Genomic DNA, 25,664 nt, shown 5'->3' with positions numbered 1-25,664 from the left:
CTGCTGATCAATAGTTAATCCTTCTCCTAAATTAGTTTTTTTTTAACCTTGTGATGTGGAATTTAGTGCTCCTGAAAGGAAGAGAATTGAGAGCCGTGAAATAAAGCAGGCTGTATCAATAGGTGATGTGCGCTGCAGGCATCTACAAAGCACGCCTGAAAGGGAGTAGTGCCCTTTCCTGTGGTGACAGGGTAATTTGATCTCCTTCATTTTTTAACTCTGGCACTTTTTTGAGCAAGGGCCTCAAGCTGTATTCAAATTGTGCAAGCCCAAAGGGTTGTTTAATAATTTGCTTTGCCTAATATCATGCCCAATTTTTGCTTACTATCAACAAATTAATTTCTTACCAGAGTTCACAAAAAAGGAAAGACATTTCTTCCTACTTAGAGCAGTGCCTTATTATGCTTAAAAGAAATTGCTTCTCATGAGGAGTGGAGATTATAGTGAATTAAAGATCCATAATGTTGATTTTTTTTAGGAGGAATGGAATCTGAACATAACTTCCAAGTAATTTTATAATCAATAAATAATACATTCTTTTTAAATTGAGGAGAGAGAGAAAGAGAGAGAGAGAGAGAGAGATCAGTACGTACACTCAAACTTGATATTTCGTAGGTTTTCTGGCAGGTCATGGAGAGCTACTTTTAGCCATTCATCTAGCTGCTTTGCAAACTTTCGGATCACCTGAGTCAAGCTGAAAAGAGAAATCACCACTTCAAAGAAAGTTTTTATTCGAAAGGCCTATAAGCTTGTAAAACCACAGCTCCCTGCCCAACACCCCATTATGAGAAATGAGCATATGACATGAGTTTCAAGGATAAATGGTGCCTTATTACTGCATTCAGGTCCAAAATTTGGGATTTGAACTGGGCTTCAAGATACGTAAGACAGGAATGCATGCCAATTCGCAAGGCTGCTTCTGGCTGGTTCAGTGAGTGCTCAGATTGGAAAACTGTGCTTATAATGAAAAGAGAAAACCGGACCCAGTTTTAAGGGAGCAAAGTAGATACTGGGACAAATTCTGGCCCTCATTCATGTCACCATATAAATGGAGAATCCCCAGTGACATCAGCAGTGTACTCCATATTTATTATGGAGCAAAATAGGTTGCTTAATTACCAGGTTCCTTAACTGTCACTGGCCATGTCTACATGTGCACTTTACTGCACAGTAGACTAACTTGCTGTGCAATAAAGTGTCACGGTCTAGTCGTGCACAACAATTAGGCCAGTGTAGCCTAATTTACTGTACCATAGGATAATTCCATCAGACACAGGTACTATCCAATGATGGAGTAAATTACTGTGCTAAAATGAATGTGTAGATAGCGATGTCTGGGTTAGTTTACTCTGGCTCAAATTGTGCTGGAGTTTATTCAGTAGCATTAATTGCACATGTAAGCATGCTCACTGAGAACAGGTCAAGCAGGATGACAGATACAAAGCCGAATGCATGTAACAGACTTGCAGGAGTCTAGAGCAGCGAAGAAACTGCATTGCTTTCTAAATACCTACATTTTGCAAACAGAGTTGTCAAACTGGGCCACATTTGAGCACTACCCTTTGCAAACAACCCAATATGTGTAGACAGAAGTGCTTGCTAATAACTCATTGCCCCTGCAGAGTCACTTGGAGAACTGAGGCCTTGGACAGGAAAGAAAGCATCTGAAAAGATCTTTGGTCAAGCACAAGTCAAACAAACATCAGGAGTACAGGAATAAATCCAGATCCATTCAAGCATCTTTGAAGGTGCTCTCTGTACTTCATTAAACTTGTAACTGTGCTCGGTGTTTTTGGCTTAGAAATAAAAAAAGAAATTAGCCCCAACCTATTCAAACATCAGAAAAAGCAGCATGGTTTTAGCCTCAACCATGCTACTTTAAGGAAGAGTAGAACTGGGGTCAGCTGTGCCAAGCCTGTCCAGACACACAGAGAGGAGGGAGGACAAAAAGAGCTTTTTCCGCTCCCCCTTTGGAGCCTCCATAACCTCACTGCGGTGTACAGCCACCACTTTTTGTGGGTATCAGCTATACATGTTACTCCAGGAAAGGATTTGATGAGGACCTGGACATGGCTGGAAGTGTGTAGTACACCCACTGAGAGGTTGGCTTTACTGGCTCTGCAACATTTGTACCCAGGGAGCCTGAAAAATATTCTGGCTGAGTCAGCAAGAATTCATCCTAGGACTTCCATTGCTATGAGACCCTTCTGAACCCCCCTCCACTGCGGGCTATGCCTTAATAGCCACAATCTGGCCCTTTATATGCATTACAAAAGTCTATATTCACACTCAAGTCTCTCCTTATTTGCTGTGAAAGAACTAAGCAGCTTGAGAAAAGGGCTGTATGCCGTTTAATCCTTCTGATGAAATAGATTTTTGGGGGTGAAGTCTGCAAAAAACTTACAAGATTTATCAAAGAAATCCCGTGCTCGTACACTGATTCTGATTGCAAAAAAAAAAATACTTTGTATCTCTTTAGCAAGTTCTAGAACCTGAATGCTGCTCACCAGTTCATGTAAGTAGAACAAAAGCCTGAAAACATTTGCTGTAATTAGAGCCACAGAAAAATGTTGATGACCAAATGCACAGTGCAAATAGTGAATACTCAAAGCAACAGTCTCAGTAAATTGTTTGTGAGCCTGTCATGTGCTGAAATCTGGCTGTATAAAACCTGTCAAATAATTCTGTATGTGGTACTAATTTATAAAACTATAAATATAAAAAGTCTGTTCTCAAGTAATTCACAAAGGGAGAAAGAAGCTATAAATAAACTCTTTGCTGTGATTTTGCTGATCTCAGTTCTGTTCTTGCTTTTTAATTACAACTCTGTGGACACGTTAAGATCCATACAGGAAAAGAACAGACAAGATCTGCTACGTTGATTAAAGAAGAACTTTGTTCTGAAGCTAAGATATGCCATATGAGCCAATTTCTGGAAAATGCTGAAGAACGCACCCCTATAATAGGTACATATCTATGCTGCATAATATAGTATTAAGTGTATCCAGTGCCCTGTTTGGGGCCCCATACACATTTTAATCCTGGTAAATGGAGCAATACTGTGGGTCTGGGGTTGAACACAAAGACCAGTAGCTGAAATGCATTTGTGCATACATCTGTGGACTACACAGACTTCCCTTGTAATCAGAATTCAGCCTACTGTGATGTCAGTTGTGAAGACTAGCCGGGCAATCTCTGAACATTTTCAAATAAGCTTTACCATGACACTCCACAGCCTGCAGATTTCTGGCACACATACATGCTCATGCCAGAAATCGGACCATCTATTTACTACAAGACTTTTTTTCAGGATTCCAGCTATCTTTAAACTCATTTATGTTGATTCTCATTTGCAGATTGGAAACTTAGGAAAATAATACTTTTTGAGAACTGTACTAAAATAAGAACAGCAAAAAACAAATACCTCCCTGCTAATTCAAACCAAAAAAAAGGTTAATATTGCTTAACCATACTCGCCTGTCAGGTAATGCCTGCAATACTGTTGGCATCAGAACTCCGGAAATAGCTTTGTACAATATAGAATCACAAACTCCAACTATATTTACAACCGTGGAAGAACCCAATACAGGTAGCATGTGAGGTGGCATCCCTTGCCAAAAGTGCAGAAGAAAACTTTGAACCTATAATTGCATACACAGAAAAAATTAAACAAAACACATTAGAATTTCTTTTTAAAAGATTTCCTTACACGCTATTGCTATAGCACTATAGTTGTACGTGGTGCTCCACAAAACTCTCATGAAAGAGTCCCTATCTGTAAAGGCTTGCACTGAAACCTAAGACAACTATGTTCTGTGATGGTACCTACCCATGCATGAGAAGGTAAAGTAACATTTTTAGTGACGGCATCAGATTTAGACTTCAGCTTCATGTTAGCACAGTGCAAAGTCCTCATGTGTCCCACATACGTTTTATCCTCCACCAATAGGAACAGTGGATGCTAATTCTTTGATTTCTACACAGAGAACCTGATTTTGCATTTCTTACCCCTTGTGTAGAGATTTATATATGTGCAAAGTGAATGCCAGATGAGCTAGACATCTTCCAAGATCAATTTGGAAAGAAACAATACATTTTTCTCTTTGAAAGAATTTTCAGAATTTTTATTTTGACTAAATGAAGTTTCCACTTTTTTATTTCCCATGAATAAAAAATAATAGAAACATTAAAAAAATGCAGCTGAGCTCCTGTCCTAAGGTTTGATTAAGGATACCTAGACCATCTCTGACAGTTGTCTAGTCTAACCTTCAATGAAGGAGATTTCTCAACCTTCCTAGGTTATTCAAGAGTCTTGCCAACTTAACAGGTAGAAAGCTTCTTCCCCTTTGCTGTAAAATAGGCTGATTTCTTTCTCTCTGTCTCCCATAGAGAATAACCTGTAATTGTCCCCTTTTATAATAAATTTCTGTATGCTAAAGGATTTTCTCCCTCTTGGTGTTCTCTTATTAGACTTATTAATACAGCTTAGAACCAGAATTGCTTTTTTGCAACAGCATCATACTGACTCTTTTTCAATTTGTGGTCTGTGATATATCCTACATCTTTTTTCCTTAGTATTTCCCCATTTTATATTTGCTTACTTGGTTTCTCTTTCCTATGTGTAATACTTTGCATTTTCCTTTACAGATTTTCATCCTGTTGATTTCTGATAATCCTTCCAACTTCTCAGGACCATTTGAAAATTGAACCTGTTCTCCAAGGCAAATGCAAGTCCCTGCAGTTTGGTGTATTCGTAAAAGTTGTCGGTGTACTCGCTATAGCATCATCCAAACCATAAATAAAAACAGTGACTAGAAATGGACTCAGGACAGGTACTTGTGGAAACCCACTTAAAGTCATTCCACTTTGACAATGTACAATTGAATAATTATTCTCTGAGAGCAATTTTTGTATGCACTCGTTCTGGTGATTATATCTAGATCACATGCAGTTCAGATGTATTATGGAAAAAGGGAGGAAAGATGGAATCAGTATTCAGTAAAGAAAGTGTGGGGGGGGGCAGGGGAGGAGAAGGGATTTCAGCCCCCAAAAAGTGAAAATTTTCATTAAGGAAAAGAAAGCTTTTTTCACAGAAGAAAATACCAGTATTCCAGCGTGATGATGATTACAGCCAATTTGCATTGGTGGAGATGCTTACACAAGGTCCCAAACCATGAAGAATCTGGCTATGATATATGATATGTCGTGTCATGTCATGAGTGTTTACAGTGTCTTGAGTTAAAGAGCTTCAGCTTGGAACTGGGAATAGTAGAAAAAGAGAGGGAGAGGTACACACTAAACAGAGTTCTGGTGTGGATCTCCATGGGGGCCCAAGGGAACTGGGTACCCAGTTTTGTTAGATGTCCAGTTGGATATAGCTGTCTTAATGGTCTTAGACTCCTTTGAACATCCCCAGCTGTCTGTATTCAGATGCCTTAATCTTCTCCATAAGCAGTTTAAGATAATTTGTCTATCAGCAGTTTTTGGAGTTTGTAATTCTCAAACTCTAACTTATGGGATGTCTGTTACCAGACAGTCTTCAGACTAAAAGCAAAAAAATGTATATTTGTGATGGTAAGTTATATATTAAGGTGCGTCCGATCAACATGGTGCCTCAAGCTGACTGTAATGTATCAGTATGAATTCTGGATCCAAAATATATGCTGCTCATTACTAACAGATATACAGGCAACCAACAGGAAGTGTTATTACCCACACTTAGATATAGTTGAGCAAAGGTACATTTATGCTAAACATTGACAGAAAATCTCCAATACCGATCTCTTTTGGTATATAAAGACCTCCCTGGGGAAATGGTGGAGTCATACACAATTGGACTCTTCAAAACACATGAGAACACGGTAGGGGCCAAGCCTATGCTGAAGAAGAGGTAGACTAGATAACTTAGTAGGTCTGGTCTATTGCTAATGTGTGTGTTGCTGCCACAGATTTTTACTCAGCATCAATCACATAAAATGTACACTATTTACATGAGTACAGATACCACCTATTAACCACTGAAATACTACCTACGCAAAAACAATAGCTTAAAATGTCACATTCAAAATATATTCTAAGAATAACCTTAAGCATTATAAAAGTACAAGTCTTTTTTCTTGACATACCTCATCAAAGTTGGCTCTGATTACAGTGTCTAGTATCCGCTGACAGTGAGTTCTGTACATCATAATAAAGGTAGAAACCTGAGAAAGACAGATGCACAAAAGATCAGAATTGAAAAACATTCTGCCTTAAAACATACTATCCAAATATATTGTACAAAAAATAACCTGGCTTTTTTCTCTTTATGCATAACTGCAAAGATAGTAAAATCAGCTAAAACACCAAATTTAGTTAGATTAGGATTGTGAAAAACTTAAGTCTTAAAGATAAATTCTCCCTTTCGATCCATGCATTTTTTTTGATGTCAGTGTGGATTCTTCAAATGAAAGATGAGAAAAAAAAGTCTTGATGAGATCAAAGAGAAGAATGTAGCCCTTAATTAGGACAGAGAGAATATAAACCCTATTCTTTTGTGCACGTCAACAGTATACTACACATGTGAATGGCATTTTAAAACTGGAGGATCAGTCAAGGGGCAAGAAGAATCAAAATGCTTTTTTATATGCATATATACGTTTCTCTCCCTTTCTGGCCTATGTGCATGAGAAATGTCATAAACCCATTCTTTCCTCAAGAAAGCATTATACTTCTAACAAGGAAGTTCACTCCTTGGAGCTGGTACAATACATTACAGAAATGGAGGGCCAGGAGAGTAAGACTGCTGACTTAATCAGGTTTCCTTAGTTAAACCTGTTATATGATATGTACTAGAAATACAGTGTCATGAAGTTACACTGGGCTCAGCAACATTGTGAAGAAAAGGACAGCACATTTTGCATTGGGCACCTAACCTAAAGCAATACTTTTTTTCCTAGAACAGGGAGCACTTAAGTCCTTCATAAATAAAGTCAAAGCATTATTACACTCGCTGTTATTTAAAGGGCCTTACATTTTAGATCAACCTTTCACCCACAGATAAAAAGCAAGGCAGGCCAAATGAATATTTCAGAAGTGTTACCTTCTCCTCTGGCAAACTGGCTGGCAGATTTAGATCTTTGACATTTGGAAACTCTGGCAGTAATGTTCCAAGTTTGGAACGTGGTGAATACGCCACTGTCTGTTTGGTTACTTCTTTTTTTCCTGTTTCATTGACCCAGGCTGCTCCTTTCTTAGAATACATCACGTCATAATACTGGGAGTTCTCTTTCACTGCAATGCCATAATAATGGTACCTAACGCGTAAAGATGCACATTTTATAAACTGAGTTATTCACACAACATAAAAGAGAAGGGAAAAAGAAAAAATATGCAACTACTATTTTTTTAGCAAATCAGTTTCCATTCATTCACAAATGCTGGATCAATGAAAGAATATTGTAATGTAGCAGCTTTCCACATATCAGTCCTGCTGCTAAAACTATCCTAACACAAAAAGTAAACTCAGTTCTCTTACATGGCAGAAGAACAGACAGTGCAAATTTTTGTTGGCACTTTTGGAAAATTCTCCCTAAAGGCATTTTTTGAGAAACTTCCTGGTGGAGAGCTCTGCAGCAGCTCTGGCGCAGGGCTACAGAACCAGATCCTTAGGACTGCTATACCCCTCTGCTATCATTGCAGCACCTTGAATCTCAGACCCCATAGTGGCAATCTGATCCTGAGAAGCAAAAGTCTTCATCCCAAATTAAGCTGATTGGACAGTGTGTAGATGGAACAACATTTCAAAAAGAAACGGCATAAAAGGGTTGCACACAAACTGACATATGCCAGGAAATATATGTTTCAGGATGCCCACCCACTCTCTGTTTCCTTTTAAATGGTCAGAACAAATTTTAGGTTCCACCTCTCACAGGAGGTGACCACAGCAGTCCTGTCTTGTTATACATCCAAGAGATGACAATCATGTCCTCAGACTATTTTGCTGTGCACATCACACATTTCATTGACTTTCTCATGAGTGAGCTCCTCATCCCCTGCTCCAGTCCCCTCATGTTAAGTAAATGAAATATAGCACTCAAATGGTCCTCAAAACCCTTATCTCAGCTCGGGGAGAATTTCTCCCTTAGCAGGTGTAATCCAGTGGTGAGCATGTGTTATAAGGCCTGCTTTGTGCTGATGCAAAGAGAATACAGCCCTAGCTCCACAGCTTTGGTTCTTGAGCACAAGGTGCAGCAGCTCCAGTCCCTGAATGTCCCTAGTTCATTTTCTGGTGTGTTAGCCAAGGAAGTGGCCATTATGCAGGCATTGTGAGAGACGGCCATGAAGCTGCCATCTCATCCTGCTTGTATGCTCTGGTGTCAGGAGGCATAACTGGTGGGGAGAGAGAGGATTCACACTAATTTGGGGCTGGGTCAGGAGCGGGTGTGTCCGGGGAAAGAAATCATGGCAGGCAGCAATGCAGAGTACCTGAGCAACACCAAGAGGTTTTTGCGGTATAAACAGGGCCCTGGGTCTCAGAGCAGCACAGGATCAAAGGTGGCTTAAAGCCTCAGTTTCCCTGGGTTGTAAGTAGGGCTGTGTGAAGCTTTGGTCCCCGATTCGATTCAGTGGCGATTCGGTGCCCGAATCTCCGAATTCAGATCAAATCAGGAGACCCTTTAATATCTTCCAATCGAATCGGAACCCTCCAAATCGATTCAGAGAGATTCGGAAAGATTTGGTGATTTGGACATAGACACAGCTTTAAATGTTTTATCTACATACCTCTAGGTAGCAGGCAGCTCATGAATGCTGTGATGCTGGGGCACATGGAGTGTCCCACGGGAGCATGGGGGGGCTCCCCAGTGTGCTCAGCAGCAGACCCAGAAGTGGACCAGAATCATTTCCAGTCCACTTCTGGGTCCACTGGGGAGCCCCCCCACACCCTACCAGCTCAGCGACTGGTACCTCTTGAGTCTGTGGGGGGCACCCAGGGTCCCCCCATGGGCGATCGCCAAGCCAGGAGGGGAGCAGGGGGGCCTCCCAGTGCACTCCCTGGTGGACCTGGAAGTGGACCTGGAAGTGGACCGGAACTATTTCCGGTCCACTTCCAGGTTTGCCACTGAGCATGAGGGGGTGCCCTGCACTCCTATGGGACGCAACATCCATCCCAGCAATGCAGCATTCATGAGCCATGCTGGTACCTCGAGGTACGTAGAAAAAACACTTAAAACTGTGTCTATGTCTGAATCGCTGATTCTCTGAATCAACATCGAATCTTCAAATTTGGATTCAGCCAAATTGGATCAGGGACAGTGATCCGAATCAACGAATCGAATATGGCCAGTTTTGCACACCCCTAGTAGTGAGTTTTCACGCCAGGGGTGGGGGGATCCTTTTAGTAAATTCAGCAATCCAGGGAAGTTTTATTTGATCTCAGTTATGCTTACTTCATAAACAAAATATGAAATAAAGCCTCAAGAATTTGATTAGCCTTTACTTTCTGTTGTTTAATTTCTGGTATATTATACCCAGCAATACACTGCACAAAATGGATTTTCAGCTAGGCCCCTAAATCAAAGAAACAATAAGATTCAAAATTAATGTATTACCTATCTGGAAAGACTTCTCATTTTTACCAGTTTTATTACTCCCAAGGGCAAAAACTCATAAGCACACTTTGCAAGCATTCTTTCCCAAATTTCCCTTTATGTTACCATCTGAAAAAGTTAAGCCATTGGACAATATGCTAGTTTTATCTTAAGGAGAATAAAAATGCAGACCACACAGAGACATTTTATATGAAATAGTGAAATGAGCTTTTCTTTCACAGGCTGAGTATCTGCAGCACTCCTTCAGTGAAAGAAATATAATTCCCTTCATGCTATGTAGTTTCCATTGGTTAAAGTAACCCCTTGTGTATATAACTGAAGAGTTTCCCCACTATGGTACAGAAAGAAGCCAGCTTTTATGTTGAGCTGCCTTCTCATGACTCACCTGTGGTGGAACTGTTTTTAAGCTCAGCTGTGTTTCTTGCGGCAATAAACCCTGTTGCAAAGGCTAAAGCCTTCTGACTGATGTCCAGAAACACAGTGATGCTGTAACTCTGGACTTTGTAATGATACAAGGGAGCCATACCATGAAAAGGCTGAAGGCAGACCAGTGCAAAATTGATAATCTTAAACATTTCTACAGCCCAAGTTCTATTTGGCAGTAAGTGGGCAGTGGAGTGAAATATGAATGGCAGAAGCTGGTCAGTACAGTCATGGACAGAGAGACTGAAATATAGTGTATGGTTTCTAACTACTCTGTCTTTCATTTAATATGAACAAGATCAGAAACTACTGAAAATAGGAGCAGAACTCAACCAGAGCAGTATGGTTTTTAGCAATTAATGTTTTTATTGTAATGACTGTAATATGTGGGTATTTCTACCTTAACCCTTAACTGGAAAGAACAGAAATGCTATATTCTTTATACCATTAACAGCTAAAAGAGATGTAGCCTCCTCCTTCTGGAGTGGAAAGAAGTGAATTCCATGCCTGCTCCTGCTGTGAAACTCGATTGGCCATGAATCCATCTCAGTGGCAAACATGAATTTTCTATGTGGCTAAGGAGTTGCTACAATAAGGATTGTATATAGTCTTATAGAATTGTTGTTATTTTGCCTGGCTTCTTATTTTAAAGGACGATTATTGTTAATGACAGTCCAAGCCAAGTCTGGGAGTCTTACTGGCTAATCCAGTGAAACACTATGCAACCACTGGATATTCTAATGAAAATCCCACATCACCAAGAATGGGCGATGTGAATATTAAACTGACCATATCTGCCTGCAAATACACATCCATAACATATCCTGTTACAGTCTGGTGCTGTTTTGCAAGGAACCTTCTTGGGGTTCCTTGGCAGTCAAAAACTATCCTTCTGAGTTCGATAGCAGAGCACTGGCCACTGTTTTGATGCATGCAGTGATGTGCCCATAATTCTGTATTAAATATGAGAATAATTACATTCAATTTCTGTTTGTGCAAATTATCTGTGGAATTGGACTCTTGGTAAACTGCCGTTGTGGCTCTCTTAAGTGTGCAGATGTTTGGCATTGAACAAATGTATTACTCATTCCGGCATTCAGATGATGGCAGTACCACATCTTCCATGCATATAGTGAGTGACACTGGCAAACATGGTTGAACTCATACTTTCCTTTCAGTTGAAAGGCAGATAACCAAATGATTTTGTAGCTGACACCCAGGTAACTTCATGGCCAGCAAAGTGCATCAATACATGGCACATTCCCCAAAACTGCATGTCAGGCCTTCAGCTATCCTGCCCTTCCTAGCCTCTCATGGGACTCCCATCCTGTCCTAACCCCTGGAATATTGAGCTGCAACCTACAATGCTTTGAGATAAGGTACAGCTGAGGTAGTGCATCGTTTTTATCTCAGTGCCATTTTGAGTTGTTAATTATTATGATAGCTGGAGAATGGTGTCCAGAGCTGGCATTTGGGGCTGGAGGAGATTTCAATTTCAAAATGGATTGAGGACTATCATAGCTCCAGAAAATGAGAATTTGGTTATGATACACAGGAAGGTGGTCGTGAATTGCATGGTAATACAATTCCCTTAGTCTTCACTTCAGGGAGATGAGAACCTTAGTTTCAGGAAGATGGTAGTGAATTGCATGGTAGGTAGTGCTGATGTCAGGGAAGACAGGTGCCTAAAAATAGGTCATCATGAGCATATTTATTAGAGAAACGGAATCTGATTTTAAGTGGCATTTGATTGTGTTTTAATGCACAAACTATTCTTCCTTTTTATCATGGATATATGGATTTAACTCTCATGATATGCTTTTTCTTATTGTTTAGCAATATTGTGCCTGTAGGCTTTGCATGGAATGGTAAGTTTTACCAACAAAACTTTGCAGCCAAGTTATCTAAGGCTTCCTTCTCATACTGCTTCACAAATATGAGAGAGTCAGATCTGGTTTAATATTTGAGTATTCAAGGAAAGTTTAGGTGCAACAGGAAGCGTGCTCTTCTTTCTGAACCAACACTGAACCACTTCCCAGCTGTGAATTAAGGAAGTACTTTGCTTTGGAAATACCATCTTTTGGATGAAGCAGGAAACCATTCATGGTTATTAAAGATCTCATGAATTTAAAGATCTCAGCATCTCCCAAGAGTAAGTAGACACAGGTTTCCTGGACATTTGCCAGTTTGGGCAATTAGTATTTTTTCTAGATAGATTCCTTATAGACTTAGACATACCGTTATGCCGTTTATGCCCTACATTTCATGCTGTGTAACAGCTACCACACATCACTCCTGAATGGCTGAATGTTGGTGGTGAATGTAAATACTCTGTATAGCACGTATAGTACTTTGGGATCCTTTGGGATGAAAGGGCTATACAAAGTATATATAAAATAAAGTATTGTAACTCTATATAGTTTTGGATTGCAGCACAGAATGTTAAAATGCATTGAACAGTGATTCTCAGTTAGGGTGCCATAGCACCCTGGGGTGCCTTGAAATCCTTTCAAAGGTGCCACAGGTTGCCACGTAATGTTAACATAACACTGTTCAGTGTGCACACGTGATTTACATAATAAGCTCTGAGATTTCAAATAGGAATCCATAGTGTTAAAAACATTCTGACCTGTTCTGTTCTTTCTGAGTTCTTTGCAAGAGAAGATTTACTCAGTTTTTCAAGTCTAAAAAGGTTGAGAACCACTGGCATAGAAGATCCTTATTTAGACTACAGGTGACTAAAATTCCTGAACCAGTAAAAAGTTCTGCCCTATTATGCTATGTGGCATATTCATTTTTGGTGACAAACTACTACAAACATCTTCAGGAAGCACTTAAAGAGCTTCTTATTTAGGCAGGCATTTAGCAAGCAAGGATCAGTTGGGATATCATGTAGGAAGTTTTTATGTCTTATTTTAATATTCTATCTGCTTTATGAGTGATTTTGTCTTTTACGGCAAGTTGCCCTAAGTCTTTGTCGGAAAGGGTGTGAAATGATGGCAGAATGTGGCCCTGTAAGAGAATGATAATGTAATACTTTACATTACTTACTTAGACTGGCCTCTAGTTCCAAGTCTTCTCGTCGTTAATTGTGGAAATTGTTGCCTTATTATCTGTAAATAAATAGAGAAACATGTTACCAAGTCTGAAAAGCCTATGTAATAAGACTGCACTTTAATTTAGTCTGGGGAAAAGAAAAGGAATTGTAAAATACATACAGTAGAAATCTGATCACTAGCCCATTATGTATATGCATATGTATATGTTTTTCTCTTGGACTCAAGGAAAAATTATAAATAAAAGTCAGAACAATTCCACTGATTTCTATCAACTTAAAGCTTTTCTGAATTTACAGTGGGGTGAAATGTGCTTAATTAAACTCAAAGGATAATACTGTCTTTACGCTTAATGAGAACTGCCCCTAGAATTGGGCCTACACTTAAAGTTACTTATATGTGTGTTAGCTGGATCAGTTGGCTTCATTCTGCTTGACAAAGACACTAATCACTGGAAAATGTTCTCAGTATCTTGCTCAATGTACATTTTTAGAGGTGAATTGTGGGTTGTTGGGGTTCTTTTAGCATTTAAGTAATTTTTGGTTATGGAACATTAATATGTGGGCAGCATCCCAATTATCCTAATATCTGGAAGAAGGGTTTTTTTGATCTATAGCAGTACTTTAAGGCCCCCATGCCTCTGTCACTACACACCCTCTTTTCTAAGAAATGTAGCCTGGCAAGATTTTGTTCTTAAATAAAAGCCACATATCCATTAGATAAGGTTCACAGTTGCAATCACAGAGGTAGCATAATATTCAGCTTAGTCTGGATGGAAAACAACAGTGTCCCAAGAACACAAGGCTAAAGCAAAGAATCTAAACTCTGATTTATGCTGAAGAGACAAAAAAAAAGGACTGGTAACATAAACAATATATCAGTGCCAGCAACATTTAGGGCTCTGAATTAATGAAGGTCTAAGAGCAGATTAAGCCTTCAATAATGAATGCAGGCTCCTCAGCACCTTCCAGGATTGAACTCAGTTTGCAGTATCACATGAAGCTTGATAGGAAGGAAGGCAGCAGGCCTTGACGATTAATTTGCAGGAAGATTTTGTTCCTTTATTTTACTCATGGACATTTTTAGTGGTAATCATTCTATGTTCCACCCTAGTTTATTGCTGAATTTTCCCCATACTTGACAAGAGCCAAGAAAAATTAATTGAAGACACAGATGAAAGGAAGGAAACAGCTGTTCAAACACAAGAAAAATGTCAATTTAAAAATGAATTAAATAATACAGACTTTTTCTATGAAGTCATTTGGTTAAAACTGGTATCAGCAGCAAATATCTAATCGGAGAGATGACTGAAAGTTTTGGAACGTACGTTTGCATCAATAAAGACATTGCAGCATTGCATATTTGGCTGCTATTTCACAAATGAAACCTACCAATCATTTTTCTGTTTGCAACAGGTGACCGACCCAGGCTTGTTTCTGAAAGCCTCACATAGTTCGGCTTATGTCAAAAAAATGCTGCATATGCACAGAGTTGCTAATTTATTCAGCTTTCATTTCTGGAGCAAAACTTCAGCAAACAGTAAAACACTTTTGTGGAGCTGTGAAAGTTCAGCCTCGCTGTTTGATAAATGAGCAGACAGGCAAGCAGCCCTTCTTTCTTTTTTTGTATGGATTCAATGAAGCCTGCCTAAAGAACACCACATGCTGTTCCAGCTACTGATCTAACATTCCGCAACATCTCAGCCTTCCAAATTCCCTTTAATTACACATTAATCCCACCCCTCTCTCTTTCAGTTTCTGCAGACAGGGTTGGGGGCTCCACAGGGCTGTGGGAAAAAGGCAGCGTTGAAGAACTACTTTCTGGGGATGCTTTTTTTTGTTCTGTTTTGTTTTGGTAGTGGTGGTTGTAATTCACAATGTATCATTCTGCTCCCAAAGTTGGATATTGCACCGGTAGATTCAAAAGCAAACATGAATGTTCAGTGTTACTTTTACCCTAATTTTCTGCCAGAACAATAAAAACGGGATTTACTCTCCAAGTGTGTCAAGTAGTGATGAAGTGTTACAATGCCCGGTGCAAATGTTACCTGATGAGCCAGAAGCTGTGGGGGTTTTTGTGGCTCAACTAAGTCAGCCATTTTTATGTGATCCAGCAGGGGAGATCAGGAAAACAGAAGAAAAGAGTAGCTCATCACTGCATTCATTTGTTTTTAAACCCAGCATATGTTTCACATTTTAAACTGTAAAATAAATTCCTTGCTGAAGTGTGCATGTTACTTTTAACAAGCTTCTGTTTTGATCATTTTTTTTTAAAACAGCATAAATCGAAAGAAAAAAAAAACAGGATTCTTCCATCCGTGGGTGTGTGTGTCTGTGCATGTGCGTTTGTGGGAGAGTGAAAGAGATAAGTGTGTAAAATTTTCAAGTGAAACAATTTTTGAAAAAAAGTAATGACAGTTAATTACAAGATTTACGGTGGAAGATAACTCTTTCCTCGTTCTAGAGGACAGCTCTATATCCACAGACAGTGTAATTTCCCTGCCTGTAGGTAGGAAGTGAGGTCAAGTAGGCTGGGGAGAGGCTCACTATGTGTTGAAATGAATGGGAAAAGCAGACAAGTCTCATTGCTGATTTTAAAGTTCACTTCTATTCTGAAAAGAAACTGGAAAAACAGTATTGGGGGGCATCATGTTTACTAGCTTTCAAACAACAACAAAGAAAAAATATTTTTTTTCCTTGCTATCAGAACTGGAAATTCAACAGGAATTCCCACTAATGAAAGCTCCATGAGGCCACAGTGACATATTTGGGGGGCAAGATTTGACCCTGCAATTTGAACCTAATTAATAACTCTGAATAAATTCTAGCTCTGAATAAAGTAGAAGCAGGAGTAAATTAAAAAATAACATGCTGGGTAAAGTCCGGGCCCCACTGGAATCAGTGAGTCGTATGGTATTTAACAAGGACAGGATATCATCCCATATGTCCTGATAGTGACTGAATATGAATATGAGTATTTATAGAGTGATCTACTGAGTAAAGTGGTGTTAAGTTTTATATTGTCACTGACTAATGACAAAAATCTGATTTTAAATTACACTACAATTTGGGAGTATGCTTTAAGTTTATTTTGTAAGACAGAGGAAGCCCAGGACAGTCACATGGAGTTAATCTGTGCTCTCTATCTCAGAAACCCAGAGCTCTTCTCCTTTCCTTTCTTCATTAACAAACATGACTTGGCCTAGTGTTAGTCTTTCCCTCTTCCCTTGTTGCTAGCTTTTTCACGAGCCACTTAAAAAATCTCCCACCTTTTTGTATAATATCAGCAATCACATTGTCACAACCTGATGCCCCTGTAGCAACTGCCCTGGACTTAGATAAAAGAAAGGCCAGATTAATTATATTTTAAAGCTACATCTAGCAGACAAGGTTCTTTGGGTAAAAATTATACCTTTTATTAGACCAACTCCTTAGACCAACACACCAACACGGCTACAACCAAGCTACATCTATATATTTTTCTTTTTTTATGTCTCCATTTGTTCAGCTCTTTTGAAGTTGATCCTGTAATGCAGTTTTCTGCAAACAGACAGAAACTCTCTGCTGTGTTTTAATATTATGAGAGAAAAGGCAGGAGAGGACCCTACTGCAAGTATATGTGGGGGATGACCTTTGATCTCCAAAGTTATGGGGGGCCTCAGATATAATAAAGGGGGCCTCCCTTCAAATCAGCCCTCCTATTTGAGGTTAAACAGCTTAGGTAGAATGTACCAAATATATTCATAATCATTAGAGCTAAAAAGCTTTTAATCCAGTGATCCTTTTTTTAACCTAGAGGAGTTTGCCTAAAATAATCCAAATTAAATATGCAGTTAACTTTTTATTCTAATATTCTAATATTTTAAGAGTTACCAAAATATAGCTGAGTCACCTACATATCAATGCAACATTGCAACAGTGTTATGAACAGTGATATAAATATTCTACCCCTGCAACAGCATATATAGTACTCTACATTTGACATACAAGCATGAGGTATAGATAGCTACAGAAGATGACATGTAAGCAGTCACTGGCTGCACACTTACGTGATCTGTAATTTATAATTTCACCTCTTGCCACATGTTCCTCAGCAATATGAGACTCAAATGCAACCACAGTCCTTTTTATCTTTAAAATCATAACTGCATCATGCATTCTGCCTTCAAGCCCTGCACCAGAGGCCACCATTCCTTATCCCATTCACCACTGAGCTGTGAACATTACACTTTCCAATTATACCACTTAAATTCTTCCATGGTATGGGATTCAAAAACATCAGCTCAGGCCCCTGTCTTCATGCTGACAAATAATGATGGAAGAGACCAGTGATCTCTGTAAGCTTTTGAAGACTTTATAACTCTTTTGTATGCTAAAGTCTTGGATTTTGCAAAACTTTTCCAAGAAGGATTTTCCCTCTTATTTAAATTGTTATATTTAAAGGTTAAATTTAATGAATTGTGCTAAATGGAAGTCTCTGCTATGCTTCATAATTTCTCTCACTTCTTCTTTGAAAACAATTCTTTCTGTGTTTCTCATACTATCAAAAGTAATGGTATACATGTAAAAATAAAACAAAACAATATATAGCAGCCCAGACCCTGAAATCTCCTGGAACAACAACAAAAATTCCAACTACTAAAATTCATAGATCTGGTTTAAAAATTCATGATTTTCAAGTAGGTTCTAATTACAAAAGAAGAAATTCTCTCACCCTCCTAATAATTCCTGCCTCCAGGTCTATCTCCATTACTCCAGCAGGCCCCAACATTCAGCTATCATTGATGAGCTGTGTTTCCTCTTGTACCCCCAGATTTCTATTAGTGTATCCTGAGCACTTTCTTAGCTTGTACGAGATGCAGAAGGAATTGTGTCTTATGCCTCAATCTTTTAAGTAATTACCTCTATAGGTTTGGTCTCAAGCAACTCCACTAGGGTAATCACTCTCTTCCTCTTAACTGCGGGGGTTGGCCTGCTCCCTCCCAGCTGTGTTCTCTTCACTACCCATCGCTGTTAAAATGAGGAATAATTCATACTAATGATACCTTCAACTTTATGCATTAAAGGTGGGATTTTCATGTGTGTTCAGTCTTGACTTAACTGTAGGAATTGAAGCCACCTGAAGTTTTCCCAACAACTCCGCTACTGAGTGCTTCTTGCAAATCTCACCTCCAGCAGCCAAAGTCACATATTAACTTTGTGCTGCATGGTGCCTTTAGATTCTAGTTAGAGGGTGGCATGAAGATGCATTGCCCCAAGGATAGCAAAAGGAGGGCTTTGTCTCTCAATGGCACCCCACTGAGGCGCCACTCCTATAGAGCTTCCCTTTTCTACCAGTGGGAAGGAGCGTGATAAATCAGCTTAATATAAAATAACACTCCACTCTCCCCCTCAGCTATCCAGCTCTCCCAGTCAGTGTGGAGCAGGAGAGGAGGCACTGACTGTGCCTACTGCCTACCCCCTCATGGGTGGAATGAGAAAGAGCACTGGTGATTACTAGGGGCATCTTTACACATACCTTTTTGCCCCACAATGTGCCAGAGATCCGCCACTTATACTCCTGGCCCTGGAGTTAGGCTGATTTGTGCTAGCTTGTGCCATTGTCCTAAATTTAGATCAGGAGAGCTCAACCCCTAGCCTGTGGGCCAGATCCAGCCTCTGGCACCATGTCATCTGGCCCATGGGGACCCTGACAGGTCTGGATATCTGGTGATAGGGGAGCAGTGCCACTGGTCCCCTTCTGCCAAATGTCCAGACCTATGGGAAGTCCTGGGCCCTATGTGCTGGATTAGATGCCCTCTCTCAGTGGGTAGAGACTGGGTCGGGGGTGTCAGGACCCAGGGCCCAGTACTGGTGCATGGGGGCAGAAGAGGGTACCAAGCCCCGGGGCCCAATCCCAGAGGGAGGGGATGGTGCCAGGCCCCCAGGGCCCAATCTCAGTGTGTAGTGCCAGGGACCATGACCCAATTCCGGCATATGCAGCTCTATTTGGCCCATGGACTGGCCCCAGACCACTCATCTGCCCTGCGGGGCCAAAAGGTTGAGTACCACTAGTCTAGGTCTTCGCTTCCAGGCTTGATATGCTCCCTCTGACACTGTAGCAAAGCACATTCATACCCCCTCTACTCACTGGGCCATGAGTGACCAGTGCCTCCTGAATCTGGGGGAAGCCACCGACCCTGTCAAGGGGGGCACCAGCCCTACTGACAGCATCAGTGTCAGCCGTCGGGGGGGGGCACCGGCCCCAACAGAGGGGGCATGTGCACCCCTGCGCACCCCCTAGCAGTCACCTATGCACTGGGCTCAGTTCTGATAATTGCCTGTATGCTGCTCTTTTTGAGCAAGATAGTCATAAATGCAGCAGATTCAGCTATTGGAGCGTGTGTCCATACTTGCACCATACTCAGATCTTTCTCATCCCCCCCCGTCACCACACATCAAAGTGGACATAAATGTGAAAAAGAGACTAGAACCTCTGGAAAATCCCTTGTTGCCAGAACAGCTTCTGGGAACTGCGGACAGCAAGGAGTAAAATAAAGCAGCCTAGAGGTTCCTCTACTTGACACCATAACCTTAGCTAGGAGCCAAAGGCATGGCACTACAAGTTTAGTATGTGAGGTCCAATCATTCCCTTGTCCAGAAAAAATTGCAAGTGAAGAAAGTGATTCCCCATAAACTCTAACATTCTTGTCCCTGTTTGCTCCACCATTTCCCGAGTGCAAGGTGAAGGACAGGAGAAATAGTCTGAGTCTGTGAGAGGGAACAGGACCTCAACTATGCATATCCTAAATGGATCCATGGAGTGGAAGACTCCTCACACACCCTGCAGCCCCTTCCTGTCCCACAATAATACAGCTTGCTCTTATGCTATGTTACCACTGCCTCATCCAGAGAACTTGGTCTTGCACTCATTCCAACCAGTAGAAAGCTTTGGACAGATTTCAGCTGGCACTGGATCAGGAGCTATCATGTAGGGATCAGGGTTACCCTGGGGAAGTTAAGCTTGTCTGACTGGCACTGATATCCATGACAAGCTGCTACAGGTATTAGACCACATACACAAACCACATCCTTAGGTTTAAAAAAAGTAAACTGGCATGGTTTATGTAAGTACCCCAAGTAAAATAAGCGACATTGGCAAAAGCATGTTTACAGCAGTTTAACTGTGTCTGCACAGGAGCTTTTGCCAAGCATAGAAAAAAAAAAATCACCCTCTCCCAACATTACTGCACCAGCAAAAGTTTCCAATAGCAGAGCTGACCTGAACATTCTGTATACCTGCACCCATTTTCAAATGTGGGGTCTAATTCTCATTCACATCAATGCATATGATATAACTTTGCTGGTGCAGAGGGATTAAGAAGTCTACAAAAATGTAGATCTACATTCAGGCCCTATTCTGCTCCTTGAAGAGGTTTGAGGATGCATAAGAGTCAGCCCTCAATTTTTTTCATTCTTCTAATTTAGGATTGCCTGTTTTTTTCTTTAAGATTTTAAAATATTTATTTACTGCCATCTGCCAAAGGTGCAGCCACATAGTGTCAAACAAGGCAACCATAAAGGAGTGTATATAACTGCCAGGATGCAATAGTATTGCAGGAGAAACACCAGGAGGGAGTGTAAACTCATCATGAGATTGCAGAGTTCCCCCCACACCATGGGAGACATTCAGGATCTCAGAGGTGAGCTTGCACTGCATGATAAAGTTAAAACAGAGAAACTGGGTGGGAGGGAGGGAGAGAGAGATTACATCTTCAAGAGGAGGGATTAAGAGAATGAGGAGCACACAGGGTCACAAAAGAAACAAAAAGAAAGGAAGTTGGTACATTAGAGACCACTATAGGCTGTGGGAGGAAAAGGGAATGAGAAGTCCAGAATGAGGCACAAAGGTGAAGCTACTGGTAACTTTCTATCAGTTGTTTCACACCTCCAGTACAAAGCAATACTGATTTACTGTTTTAGGAATGTAGGAACTATTTGGGCATAATTTTAAAATTAAATATTTTCATTTTCAAGTTTCTTTTTTAAGTGATGCCATCAGAAAGTGTTCCGTTATTTGCAGCCCAAAGTCCTTCTTCTTAACATTATCCCCTTATCTCTAGTTATCGTAAATGCGTCCCAGCTGGCTGCATGGACCAATGTAACCAGGACAACTCTATCCCGTAGTAAAATCCTGCCCCCCTGGTATTCAGTAGGACTTTTGTTCTTAAATTCAATGAGGCAACAGGTTCATCCTTTGATATTACACTTTCTGATGCTAAGTAGTAGACCAATGTTTGTCGTTCCTTAGTTATTGCTTAGCTAAGTTATATGGGGACATTTTTTGCAAGTGTCTTAGGCTTTGTCTTTCCAAAAAAAAAAGTGTGTGTGTGTGCGCGCGCGCGCGCACGCGTGATGGGTAATCACCATGCAGTAAAATCCTAGATTGTAATTTTCATGTGTTAGGGATCAAATTAAACTCTAGGAAGTCAGCACACATAGGCAAGCTGCAAAGGGATTTGCCCACGCTATGATTTTATTGTGTGTTAGTTACCATTTGAAATACCTTTTTCTTACCGTGTATGTACCACCAGGCTGCATATAGACATTCAGGGAGGTTAGGGGGAGGTTAGATTGAGTTAAAAATGGCCACCAGATCTAAGGTAAGATGGGTGGGCTACTGGTGGGGTTGGGGAGTCTGTGGGGGAATCAGGGGAGCAGACATGGTCCACAGGGGAGATCAGGGGACAGGCTGGGTCCATGGGAGGGACTGGGGGGATTGGAGGGGACAGGAGGCATCTGTGGTAGGGACTGGGAGGCAGGTGGGGTCCATGGAAGGGCTGGAGGGGCTGGGAGCTCTCCTCCCCACCTCCCAGGACCAGGGGCTATTTTTAGCCCTCTGATTCCCAGACAAAACACCCTACTGCCCCTCTCTCCCACCCTGACTTACTTGCTCAGCTCCTGGCACCGGTGAATGCCAGTAAAACCAGCACTGGGAGTGGATTGTGGGATGGGAGGTTTAGTGCACTGGTGTAGGTGGTGCGAGGGAGGGCAGAGGGACTAAAAATAGTTTGATGCCAGGGAAGGGGTAGGAAAAGTGCAGCAGCTGCGGCCAGCGATTGGGCTTTCTCAGCCCTGGGGCTATGCTGGGAACTGTGCAGAAATTCAGAACAGTTAGATTGGTTTAAAAATGGCCAACCTGAACTAAGCTGAGTGTGCCTCAAAGGTAGGATTCATTTAAAAAGGGTTGATGATTTTTACACCAATCTGTCCTGAACTTCTGTACAATTTGCACCTAGATCCATCTAAGTAGCACAAGGCACACACCCAGACAAACTGAGTTAGATTGGGGGGCCATTTTTAATCTTATCTAACCTTCCCATAACCTACCCAAGTGTCTATATGGAGCCACAGTGATATGGGGGCCTGCCTCCATTTTCAGAAGTCCCTAAGTCACTTGAGGAAAAAGTCCCTTTGGGATTATCTTAGTTATACCTCCTACTGCAGCTCATTTCCTCCAAGCCCTTATTACTTTTCTTACTTTTTTGGGAACTCCCTTCATTTTTATCCATCTTGTGCACATATGTCATTAAAAACAGGCTGTAAAACCATTCCTGAGCTGAAGCCCTGTACACTAAGTCTTGGTCTGTTGCAAACAGTTCTGGTCAACATATCCCTGAAAAGGCATTTATAAATTAAATCTTAAGAGCACTTGTTAATTAAGCGCTGCTCTATCAATTAAGAAGAAATATCTGAATAAGCAGTAATATGTTATTGCACATTTTAAAGTACCGAGCTCTCTGTCTCTCACTAAAAACTATCAGTGTTTAAAAGAGAAAAAAAAAAAGCAAGAGGGAAAATATTTAACATTGCCCACAAAGTTAAAGTTCAAAGATGAATCATAAATTCAATGAGATTCACTCAAAGGCTGTCTATAATTTCACTAAAAAAGATTTCACAGAACAACCAACCTCTTTTTCTTGAGTAGATGACAGCTGCAGTTCACTTCATCAGTCCCAATAAGGGCAAAAGTGTCCGGGGTTTCTGTTCCACAAGCTAAATGTGGAAGCCCTCAAATGGCACCTACTATACTGCACTGGGAGGACAGCTCCACTTCCAAGGCATTTATGGCACACGTGCTTCAAAAATTGTTACTTTCTCAGTGGTCATGCTGCTCTAGCTCAATCTGTTAGTGCTCTTTGTGGCATGCCCATGCTAAGAGAGAAGTTCACTGCAGAGCAAAATTTAGTACTGCTGCACAATTAATATTGTGTACATTAAATGTGATTAGCCTTCAGACTAATTAGCTGAAACTTGATGCTTGTAAAAAAACCAAACAAACATCTGGTAAACTTCCGAATGTGTCTTATCAAAAATACAAGATTTGAAGGTCTTGGGCATGAATAACTTCCAGTTTTAAGCAAAATCGCTCTCATTTTCCACATAAAGGGAAATCAAGAAATACTAGGAACTTATTTTTAATGACCCAAGTTAGTGAGAACACCTTAGATAAACAATGCTAGTGAAACTCAGTGCTGAAGCACAGAACTAAGAAATTTACAGATCACAAATATATGGTACGGGTAAAATGTAGTCTCTCAAGCAGGCCGACAGGACCTATTCACCGCTTTAGTCCCACTTACCCCCTTTTGTGACTAATGGGCCTGGTTCCACTCTGATTCCTGCAGGTGTAAATCAGGAGTAACTTTACTGAAGTCAACAGTCATTTGAACATTTGTGCAGTATTAAATGTACACGTGTGTCCCCACTAGGCAGTTTTATGACCTGAATTAAGCCCTTTATTTTTAACCCTTAAAAATTATTATAACGGTTACAACAGCATTGAAGTGTAAGAAGACATTTTTTTACTCTCTCTTATATTTGGTCTCCATGATGCCAAAACCATAAATGATGATGCTATGAAGCAAGATAGATGACACCAACAGGCAGGTAATAAAAACAGGTTTTTAAAAGCCTTATGAAGGGTAATCATGGTGAGAAATGATTCTTTTACCTGTTGGATATTTTAACATGCTTAGCGTTTTTCCTGAAATCATAATACACAAATATTTCTTTCATGTATCATCCTCTCTAAGTGGAAAGGATGGTTCTCCCTATTTTAGGGCTTTTTATCCTCTCCCCCCCCCGCCAACTTTTAAGTAGTTAAAGCTCAACTGACCTAGGTTAGAGTACAATGCATATTATTGCTGTTTAGACTCACCTTCCCAAAGCTGGCAGCATTAACAGGCTGTGTGTCGTTTTTCTCACAGAAATCCAAGTAATGCATGTAGAGAGCGCTTCGAGGAATGCAAACTCCTTCTGCAATCTCATAGTTCTCCTCCAGCCTTAAAAAGCAAATTCCAAACAAAGAAAACTGCAAATATGTTGGCTGTCCTGTTTTGGAGGCAGCATGCAAACCTGCACATTTAAAGGGCAAACTATCTGACCTCTGCTTTTCTGCTAAACTCTGAGTGTTTTACTGACACCTCAACCTTGCAACTCACCCCATTCATCCATTTCATTTACCTGTTATAACCTGCCTGATATGTTGATTGTCAGTTCTTGCGGACAGAGACTGGCTTGTATGGATAAATCCACACCGTGCAGCATAGACATTGTTTCTGTCTAGTACAGTATACAACACAAGGAGGCCCTGATCCCTTAGGGAAGTTCCTAAGCGCTGTTTTGAAAATGAATAGGAATCTATCACAGCTTAAATGCATACCCAAACTGTATAACTACAGAAGTTTCTGAGAGACAGCATTCTTAAATGCTTTAGGTGATAAGTCTAGGCTAGGGTCACCGCTGGTAGCATGACACCTTTAAAATATTTTCACTTGTATTCATTTGCCTGATTCTTCACATAAAGGAAGTAGGTGCAGCCAACAGAATTTTTTGCATAAATATAAGGATGTACATGGCTCAAGTTTTGTTTAATAACTTCTTCCAGCTGCTAATTTGCAGCATAGTAATGTATGGGCTGAATGTAATAGTAAAATATCATCCTACTCTACCTCAGAGAAAATGATAGCTTCTGTGCAATGTATTTAATTTTAAACATGCATATAGGATATACTTACATTCTTCACCTTTAAAATTTGAGAGTCCTCACATGGATTGTGAGATAATGTTCTTTCGAAAGGGCATTTTCTGATTGTTGCGCTCTCCCAAATAAGAGAGTCCCCTAATTCAGGATGTTACTTAAGGACATGCCTAACTTTAAATCAGTGATCAGTCCATGGTGCTACTCACATGCTTATAGATCGGTAGGTGCATACATTCTTTGTTGAATGGGCGCAGAAACCGTATGCTGCATTTTGTTAATTACATTGCCAGAATCAACACGCACTTGGGAAACCTGGTTTTTTATTTTTTGTTTTAAACAAACACAGCCCATTAATTGGTTACCTGTAAAAGTTCAGATCTCTCCAAATAGCTAGTTGCTCTGTTTCATTAAATTTTTCATCACCTTCCCTCCATTTCAGCGATCGTGATCATTTGTGATTGCAAACTATTTTAATAAGATATCCGTCAGATGAATGGAATTGGTTTGTATGGGCAACATCTATTCTTCCTTGGTTTCTACAGGAATATCATCACGGCATCTTTCCCTCAAT

At 40.5% G+C, this 25,664-nt stretch overlaps 1 protein-coding gene across 1 annotated transcript in view; it reads right to left on the bottom strand.

Annotated features, from left to right (window-relative positions):
- Positions 1-25,664, bottom strand: part of RFX4 (regulatory factor X4) — a 103,080-nt gene that overhangs the window by 53,365 nt on the left and 24,051 nt on the right. Inside the window, exons 4-9 of the mRNA XM_025204908.1 lie at positions 24,269-24,392; positions 13,065-13,126; positions 7,082-7,295; positions 6,126-6,203; positions 3,478-3,641; positions 594-694 (exon numbers count right to left, since the gene is read on the bottom strand). Of these exons, the coding sequence (XP_025060693.1) occupies positions 594-694; positions 3,478-3,641; positions 6,126-6,203; positions 7,082-7,295; positions 13,065-13,126; positions 24,269-24,392 (743 nt within the window). The remainder of the gene's footprint in view (positions 1-593; positions 695-3,477; positions 3,642-6,125; positions 6,204-7,081; positions 7,296-13,064; positions 13,127-24,268; positions 24,393-25,664) is intronic.

This window comes from Alligator sinensis, unplaced genomic scaffold, assembly GCF_000455745.1.
Source record: "Alligator sinensis unplaced genomic scaffold, ASM45574v1 scaffold267_1, whole genome shotgun sequence".
Taxonomy (NCBI): Eukaryota; Metazoa; Chordata; order Crocodylia; family Alligatoridae; genus Alligator; species Alligator sinensis.
This window is presented reverse-complemented; position numbering and strand designations above follow the sequence as displayed.